The 9,851-nt window shown below is 42.9% G+C and overlaps 1 protein-coding gene across 2 annotated transcripts in view; it reads right to left on the reverse strand.

The window, feature by feature from the left end:
• ZSWIM8 (zinc finger SWIM-type containing 8) overlaps window positions 1-3,705 on the reverse strand; it is a 53,951-nt gene extending 50,246 nt beyond the window's left edge. For both annotated transcript variants that reach the window (XM_057377058.1, XM_057377057.1), the window contains exon 1: window positions 2,843-3,705. In XM_057377058.1, the coding sequence (XP_057233041.1) occupies window positions 2,843-3,020 (178 nt within the window). In that variant the 5' untranslated portion in view covers window positions 3,021-3,705. The remainder of the gene's footprint in view (window positions 1-2,842) is intronic.
• Window positions 3,706-9,851: the final 6,146 nt, after the last annotated feature.

Here is a 9,851-nt window from a genome sequence, read left to right on the forward strand (position 1 = left end):
TAGCAGAAATTAAATGAGGGAGAAATCAGCCAATTACAACTATATTTTTCTGATGTAAGTACTCAAGATACCTGATTTTATTAAAAAATCAGTTCCAAGGATTGTAGTTACAGAAATATTCCTCTCCCCCTTCCATCATCTTTCTAGCAAAGCAATGGGGTGATTCACAAATAAGTGAATAATTCATCCTTTTGGTAACCCTCTGCAGTGAATACTGGGTATTTTTGCAACAAGCTACCCCAAGCGTTGTTGTTAAATTTCCAGTAAGCATAACAGTAATATTAAAAATACCCAGGAAGAAAATAAAAACTTGCAAAAAATAAGAAAGCCATAACTTGTGCATGTGCAGGTTGTTTGTTTCTTTAAGAGGACTCCTCAGCCAACAGCACTTCCATCAGTCTCAGGGGGATTCTCTTTCAACCAGTTACTGAAGAATTAGACACTTACAAGGACAAACTGAAAACAACTGAAAAGGCTAGAAATCCTTTCTATTACATAATTTGTCTGACTAATTCCAAACCAAAACACAGGCTGAGCTCCAGACTGGAGGAAAAGACTATCAGAATATAATTCCTCTTGTTTTCTCTTAGCATTAACAGAAGAGCCTAATGTATAACCTCATTTTTTGTTTGCATAGGCAACAGGACACAGTAAAATGGCAAACTGTGGAAATAAAACCACACAGCTCAATTCTGAATTATCACATCTGAAATGACTCATTACAAGTAACAACCTCAGGACCCAGCAAGTTCTGAATACAAACTGTGTTTTCTCACTTAAAAACACTGCCAAGAAGAGGTATTAAAAGTAACAAAATTGGTACAGGAGTTCTGAAATCCAAGGAGATTTCAGACAATGACAGATCTCTCATCAGACCAGACTCACTAGCAGCACACTTTCTACAGAAAATTACCTGCAAATGTTCCATATTGGTAGTATCATATGTGACTTCATAGAGTGAATAAATAATTATTTAGGCAGCAAATCCACATTCACATTCTTCTCAAAATAACTCTGACCAGAGCTTGGGAATTGCCAGCAAGGGCTTTAAAGCAGGCAACAGTATCCTTTCAAAACATCCCTCCTGTTAAAATAAGACTCATACCAAGGAATTAGGTGCCTCTACAGATAAAACCTGAAATATATGAACCAAGTACAAATATTAAAGCTTTGCTTATGCAAGTTTGCAGAACCCAGAACAGCAACATCTCAACATAGTACAAATAATTAAAATTATTACAACAATTTTAGCTATCGTGTTTTACATGTCATAAAGAGTTTGAAGATTGCAAATATGCACAATCTACTGAAGTGTCTTTTCCTTTTAACGCAACAAGTGGATAACAGCAGAGGCAGCAACTGCTGCCTGATTTAATTCGGTCAAGAGAGCTCAAGGAACTAGGTCAAGACCCAGAAGAACATACACTCATACACTGAACCAGGGGGAAAAAGTTGGCTGAAAGCATCTCAAAGTTGAAAAAAAAAAMMCAATCATCTTTGCAAACATCAGTCTGACTTGCAGAGCTGTACAAATCAATTCCATACATCTCTGCCAAACTAGAGATGTCTTTATTTCCACATCGGTATGTTTTTAAAACTTCAGCTGCTTTCCAGCAAGTTAACGTGTRCAACCAGACTTAAAACATTGTATGTTTGTATATGCTTTGTCCTATGCAYGATGCTTATTTCTACATCTCAGGATTCACAGCTTTTAAAAATGCCAACACAGCTCCCCTTCTCTACAGCAGCAGAATTTAAAACTTAATCTGCTCTGGAAAGCACATGGTTAATGCAAAATGTACCTTCTGTTACTAAACCAGGGATAACTGAACATTTGTCCATAGCACAACATGGCAAGATTCCAACTCAATTCAATATAAATTGCATTCTCTGTTCATGTAAGGYCCATATACAAAAGAGAATAAAGTTTTGCAGTTCCAGCTGGGGAGGTATCAGTGAGGCAGGTGATAGTTACAAAGATCAGCTATAACAGGAAAAATACTGACACTGGCCTGAAGAAATAGGAGATAAAAGAAAAAGTAGAAAAGGCTTGTGTAATTTCTGTTAACCATGTATCTGGGTCTGCTTAGTGCAAACATCACCTGAATTCCAGGGTCACGATGCAGTAGAATAATAGAGAAATCAAGTTTTGTTAAAAAGAAARAAAATTATCAAGCAAAGAGCTAGTAGCTATATGTTAATTAAAAATAAATTTCAATTGCTAATGTTACYTATTTTGCTGTCTGCTATTCAACATAAAATACTATCAACAGAAAGGAAATAAAACAACTCTTGAAGCAGGCACACTGTTGTTTGCCGACTTCTTTGTAACAGTGTTAAGGCCCTCTTGCTCCACTACTGCAAAAGAATGAGCTAATTTAGTGGAAAAAGGAGAAATGCCAAGAATCAGACAAGGAAAATGGACTGCTCTATACAATGATGGCTTACACGGCTTTAAATGAGCAGCTTTATAGCAGTTACAAAAACCTCTGTGAAACCTTAGTGTACTTCAATCAAAGCATGTGGGAACCYATGCAGTTATTCCCAGCCAAGCCTGCAGTTTGATTATAGAAAACCGTTTTCCGATTTCCAAGAGCAATCCCMCAAAATCTAACCAGAAGAGCAGCACCACAATACTATGAGTGCACGCAGGTGCGTTCACCTAAAAGACAGCTTTGTCTTTACCCTAGTGAACTTATAGTTTCAATCTTTGGTCAAAAATTATCCCGACAACGAATCCCACAGAGGAATTCTCTCTGCTGCTCTGACTTTCCTTCTACTGATCTCCACACCTACCACCCCACAACTTCCACAGYATCACAATGAAACCGGTTGACCTCACCTTTCATTTTGACAGTGGGGGAATTGGGTCCAGCCGATTGCTTCCTCCATCCTCTCCAGTTCTGGCAAAGGCTCTCTGCCTCAGAGATGAAGGAACAAAGAGAGTCTTCTTCAAAGCGATCAGAGTCTTCAAATGAAAACCTCTCCCCGTCCTCCCACTCTGCGAACATGAGTTCCATCACATCCGCCAGGCGACGTGGGGAAAAAGAAGAAAGACAGAAACAGCACTGCTGACTTTTAACAGGTGAATGGACTTGAGAGCCSTTGCAATGCTTAAAATCTCGATTTTGATTTGATCCCCATACTACAGTACCAGGAAAAAACAAAGTCAGCGCTGTCTGAGGTGGGAAAAGCAGGAAATAACTAAGGGGCAGCTCGTAAAAATTCCACGGGGAAAAAAAAAAAGTTCTTAAAAGAGTTAAAAAATGCTTGTGTCCACAGAATGTACTTGAGGCGGAGGGGGCCGGTTAGTCCATGAGAGCTGCCTCCAGGCGGGACAGGTGCCTGCCGGGCACACGGAGGGTCCGAAGGCTCCCGGCGCTGCAGGACGAGGGAAGGGGCCGGCTTCCTCCTCCAGGGCTGCGGCGGGGGGGACCGCCGGTGTCTGTGCGCAGGGCCGGGTCTCCCTGAGGTTGTGCTTGTCTCACTCCCGGCGCAGGAACCGAGGGGAGGGCGGGCAGGGGCAGCGGCGGGGGCTGGGGGGGGAACAACTTCCCTCCCGCTCGCGGGGGCTTAAAAACGGCCCGGCGGGGCCGGAGCGCCCGCGGATGGGCGGCACGACCTCCCTGCTGCTCGTCACGGGCACCGGCACCGGCAGCGGCGCGGGCGGGCAGGCAGGCGGCGGCTCCGGCCTCACGGGGGCGCGGGCGGCGGCCGGCGGGGAGCGCCCGGCGCTGGTCCCGGCGGGCAGGGCGGGGGCAGCCCGTCGCGGCTCCGGTCGCGGTGGCCCCGCGGTGTCTCTATGAGCCCATGGCCGGCGGGCCCCGCTGGACGCCCCCGAGCCCGGCGCGGCCCCGGCKGTTCGCGGCCCCGGCGGGTCCCGTCCCTGCCCGGCGCGGGCACCAAGATGGCTCCGCGCTTCCCAGCTTCACCTGCGACACCCCCCGCCAGCTGAGCGCCGCTTCCGCCGCCGCGCTTCCGGCTTCCGCCGCGCGGGGCATGCCGGGCCGAGAGCCCCGGGCTGAGGGCAGGAGCTGTCCCCAGGGATGGCCCTGACCTGCCCCGCACACTGCGCGCACTGCTTGGAGCGCTAATGAAACAACAGCGTGTGTGCTCTGCCTGCCCGCACCGCCAAAGGCAGCGGCACTGCGTCCTTGTGCTAAAATGTGGGGGTTACCCTGGAACGCACCGAAGATGAGTTGCGTGAGGTGGAAATCGCTCMGGCTCATCTGACTGGAGATTAAAGAAATATTTAAAGAAATATTTGAGTTGTCAGTAGTATTTTCTRTTAGAAGAAAAACAAACAGCAGGAAAGGGGATCAAGAGGGGAAAAGGAAATAAAGTGAGGGCACTGCAGCTCAARTAAGTCTTGTTCGAGTGCAGTGACCGCTTTTCTCCGGCCGAGAAAGTCCCTCTGTTGCTTTCTCAACAGAGGCCGAAGGGACGGAGGGGCTGGAGGAGCTGCTCGGGTCTGAACGACTCCTAAATTCAAGCAGAGGAGCTCGCATGCCAGGTCCATGAGGAATTGCATAGGTTAGGTAAGGTCTTCATATCCTACCCTCTCTGAAAGCAGCAGGGGGGAGGTTCTTACATATATATATATTTAACATAATTCTTTTCCTTGGAGATCTAGTTCATTGGGTGAAATGACAAGTAAAATACCAAAGGATAAAATTTCTCTTTTAATTGAGTACATGTAAGYCGGACATCTGTACCCGCATCTCCCTCCCTGTGTTTTTACAGAGGGGAAAAGCAAATGATGGTGGTGGGAGAAAGCTAGGGAAAAAAAGAGTCAAGGGCATTGCAGAGAATCTCTGCCATGTGAGAATGCAAAGATACACAAAGCCATTGTAATACTTTGTGTGGTGCTGCATTGAAGAAGGATTTCACCTTAGGAAAGGTGTTTTCCTAGTGAGAAAAAAGTATTTAGAAGATTGTAAGAATTTCAAAGAATAAAAAAAATACAGCTGAAATTTTGGAGAGTATTTTGATGGGAAAAGGGATGAAAAAAATATTAAATATATTGTGTCCAAGGAGTGAAGAAGTAACTACAGATGAAATTGAGCACCCTGACTCAGATGTTGTGGCACTTGAACTTACAGAAATGGGCATAGAAACAGAGTGATGGCATAAAGCTGGTGCTGCTCACAAATATCTTTTGACAACATTATGTGCAACACAGCACTGTTAGATTTTACCTCAATCCAGTAYAGAATACACATTACATCAAGAATGGGCAGAGGAGAGAAGGAATATTAGACAGTACTAATTATAAGGGGGCTTTGTCACATTATATTTTATTTCATTAAACTGTAACAATGCTCACTCCCATTCCTCCTTTTCCAAAGAAATCTTGCTCTCACTTTCTTAAACATCACAGGCTGAAAGCATGGAAGAGGTGATGAAAATAACAAGGCAAGCRAAGCAGAGTGAACATCTGCACTTTTATCTTTTAGGGCATTTCAAGACACTGTAAAAATGTTCCTGGTGGCTTGTGCAGACCAGGCCTGGGTGTGTTGTTCCCCTGGCCAAAATCAGGGAGTGCAGGTGTGAATGCTTGCTTCTCCCTGTCCTCATGGCTTGGAAAGGCACACAAGTTCATAAACACTCATTATTTTCTTCCCAGACGACTTAYTGTATGAGACAGGCATGCATTTTCCCTTGTAGATCTTCCAACAGACAAAAACTAGATCCCATGAAAAATAATATGTGACAATTTCAGTAGTGTTCTGCTAGGAAGAAAGAAATTCAGTAAGAAACCCTGCAGAAACGACAAGGTTGCCAGTAAGATGTTTCCTCCCTTAGAGAAATGTACTTATTTTTCTTTTCCTTTCTCTCTTATCTCAAGAAAAAGGAAATTGCTGTTCAGAATTCCTCTGCCTTCATTGTAGACAATTTTCAGAATGCAGCATTCCATATGAGAGACTCATATGAGTGCACACGCATTCCCTAAAGCAGCATTGCAACATTTACATTTGTTTTCTGTCTTAAGCTCTCAGTGGGGACTAAAAATCAATGAGAGTCTGCATTGCACCCCAGAAGTGTCTGCTTTTCACTGGTGASTCATGTGCTACTCTACAAGTCACATCCAGCATGGTTTTTATTTCWGATTGCATGGAAAGTAAAACACATCCTTGCTACAGCTTGAATCTAATATAGACTCAATAACAAAATACAGCACTCTAGAGATTTTCACTGCTGGTGCAGTGGGACCCAGCTGTTCAGCTCCATTCTGACTCAACAAAGATTTCATTGTCTCTTTGCATGCRATAATGCACTCAGAAATGACAAGCAAAGGCAAATTCTTAAAGCACACATATGGCTTTGTGTCTGAATAATGTATTGGGCATGCAGAATAATAGTTTATTGTGCTCTGGCACTATGACGCTATAGCAAACTGCCATAAGTTCCTGTTCCTCCTAGATGATCACTGTTTCATGCTATACTGATCACTTAATTAATAAATAATAATAAATAWCAGATATCAAACATCTTCACAAACATACCAACCAGCCACCATTATTTATTTCAAAACTCTAGGCCTGTACAACAGATGGAGCAAATAACTGTTTTATCACAAAAGAAAGGACAGCACACAGCTCATTGCTCCTTGCTTTGCTCGGAACGAGACAAATGGCTGTGCAAGATGCACAGAGCTKTCCCAGACAATGTATACTAGGAAGYTGAACACAAAGCRGTCCTGAGGAATCACAAGCTATGGAAAATAAATTTCCCCCATTTGGGCTGAGCATTATCCAACCTTTGACTAATCCTTTCCACGGAAGACTTTAAACTGATGTTGTCCAAGTTTCTGTCTCTAGGATCTTAGAGAATATGAACATATGCCTGATTAAAGCCCTRTTCAAAACTGAATTCACTATTTGTGAAATAAGTGGCTGGTATGCACATACATGGAAAACAGAGTCAGTAGGGGAACACTTTCCAACAGCTGTTAAAATTACTGTTATACAGCAGAAGACAATTATGGCTAAGACTTCATGTATGAACATAACTGCTACTCCTCAGAAAGATAAGATGGCATTTACAGATAATATTGCCTTCAAGGATTACGGAGCATATGTTGTCTGGCATCTTGTATTTCACAGAACCCAAATATATTTTCCTCTTCCTTTCACACTAACCTGCAGGAGCATTTGTTTTGTTTTCACACTTCCTTTTTTCTTCTGCCATTACCAAAGCTGACAGTCTGCCAGGGTCTAATATGCACTATACATTCACAGATAAAAGCATCAAGYTAAATGGAACTGAAATGTCCTCCATTTTGCAGGGGGGAAAGAAAAAAACTGCTACACTGCAAGTCCTCTTTTTTCTCAGTCAATTCCACATTTGGACATTTYCTCGGCCCACATGAAAAGATTGTGAAAGCRGTATAATATCTCTCTTCTTTTGCTTAAGAGAGCAGGTCAGGTACATCATTATGGAAACTCAGYAATTGATAACTTAGTTTGTGTAGAGAGTGCATTACCTCAACTAACAATATGACACACTTGAAAGCTTCCTGAGTACTCCAAGAAGCCTCTTTTGATGCAGGCAAAACATGGCTTAGTTTTCCCTAGACCTACTGACTTGACCAAATAGGATTTATTGCAGAATGCTCTGTAAAGCAAATCAATCCTTAAAATTATCTGAATGCTTGTAAGTAAAGAGTGTTTATAGGTAAAGAGTATTCACTTATTTTACCTGCAGATCTCATACCCCATGCATATTCAGGAGGCAAGCTCTTTGAACAGGAGCTCCTTTATGAGACTAAGGGATTCCCAGATTAAATCAGCTGCTTCTATTTTAATCTCTCTTTTCTAGGCAGGTGACCAGCCCTTTGCAGGTACTGACAGCTGGTTATTATCTGCACTGCCCCAAAGGCTACCAGCTTTTTTAGTCAGATCTTCATTTTCAGCCACATTTCCACAAAATATTATGACAAGATCCTGTAAMATTTACTATGCAAAACTTTATTGCATTTCCAAAGATAATTACTTTGCATGTCTTCTTGGGGGAAGGTTACTAGATYTGTGTAATTCTATCACATTTAGTGTTAAATCTAGCAAACTGTATTTATTTAGGATGGTTAAATGTAATAGTAGTAGGACTTTCGTGAATAGTGGCWTGCTCTTTGCTTATTTCTTCGGGAATCTTGTGTGTGGACACTTCTGACTCATCTAAACAGGCATCTGATTCAAATAGTGCATCACCCCTAAGTGTCAACCACAAAGTTGCATCAGTTTAACCAAACTGTTAAACYCATGTAACTACGAAGACAAGCCCTGCAGGAAAATAAAGGTTTCTCAAGTCTTAATCAACCTAGCTGTGGCTTAAACATGTGGGGAGTTAAAAGGGTTTGTGTTGASACTTCAGCATAATTGTATTGAGCAAGAGAATTAGCTTCTTAGTCTTGCAAGAGCTAACGAAATGGTAAACCTCAAGCAAAGGAGCTTTCTTGTAGTATGTTTGGTTACTGGTCCTGGAATCCCACAATCGGAGGTTTGAATCCTACTTTACTTCCAGCAAGACTGTATGKGCTGGGGGCGAGGGGGAAAAAGAGTAAGGAACTAACCTTTAGAAGCACATTTTCTTCTTTTCATGCAGCTCTGGCTTAAGCAGAACAGATTAGTTAAATTGCAAAGAAAAGGGGTTTGTTGTTGCTTGACGTGGTTTTGTCTTGTTTCCAAGAAGTAACAGAAAAGTGTAAACTTTTGAAGTGGTTTCAGCTGAATTGTCCATTGCCACTAAATATCCCCACAGTCCCAGTCTTTGCAGTGATGGGGGCACACTGTCCAGGCTGCACGACCTCTCATCATGGAAACCCTTGACACCTACCTGCTGCTGGCTCCTGAGCCCCAAGGGCTGCCAGGGGCTGGGAATCAAAACACTCAGCACACACTTCCCAACAGGATTAACTTGCTGAAATTGTGATTGCTGCCARCTTGTTTCTTCTGTTGGGCAGCAATTGAACATGAGCCCAGCACTGAGTTCCACCTGTTCCCAGCTCAGCCCTTAGAGCTGCAGCTGCTCTCATACCTGCAAGAAGGCCACTGCAGATAAAAAAGGATAGGAGAAACAAGGCCTTTTGCTTAGCTGCCATCGGAGCTACACAGCTTCATAGTTTCCTCTTGGGAAAGCTGATCCAAAGAAGTTCATTTCTCTTTTCAAGTGACAGGCTAGTTGTGAAAGTCTGCAAAGAGAACAGTGTCTTTCATTTCTGTCAGAATGTGTAGGACTTGAAAAACAGGGAGAAGATCAAGTGCTACACTGGGTCTCATCAATTTGTTTGAATTTGTCTGTCCTACACCTGTCCTCCATTAGCATWTCTTAAATCCAAAGGTTTTTCTAGATAAATTACTCTGTCTGGACCATCCACATACTTAAAGGTCCATTTTAATGGTTCACTCCTTCTTTTCACTTTTGCATATGAACAGAATTCCATAGAAACTTCCTACCAGTGCTAGGAACCYCTTGTGAACAGGCCAGTCTAAGAGTAGCAGAAGACCCAGCCCAGCAAACCAAGGCAGTTTGAGCAATATCCTGTTTTCTTCCACTAGAAAGAGGAAATTTTACCCAAGTAAGAATTTTTTTAATTACAGTGGTGATACCTGAATGCCCGTTTTCCTCTCTCCCTATGAATGTGGTAAAGCTCAGTTTTCTCCTCACTCATATTTCAGTTTCAAAATCCAAAGCTATCTTACAGCAGGCAATGTGAAACAAGTAAGCTCATGCCATACACTCCTCCTAAGCCTTTTCACCACATGAAGGCAGCAGTCAAGTGCTTAGAACAACCTTGACAGACTTGTAAGCTTAATCASGGCTTTAACATTGTTTCTTTTGCAGGTAGTGGC

The sequence above is a fragment of the Malurus melanocephalus genome, unplaced genomic scaffold, assembly GCF_030028575.1.
Source record: "Malurus melanocephalus ecotype Western Australia unplaced genomic scaffold, MMel_1.1 scaffold_299, whole genome shotgun sequence".
Taxonomy (NCBI): domain Eukaryota; kingdom Metazoa; phylum Chordata; class Aves; order Passeriformes; family Maluridae; genus Malurus; species Malurus melanocephalus.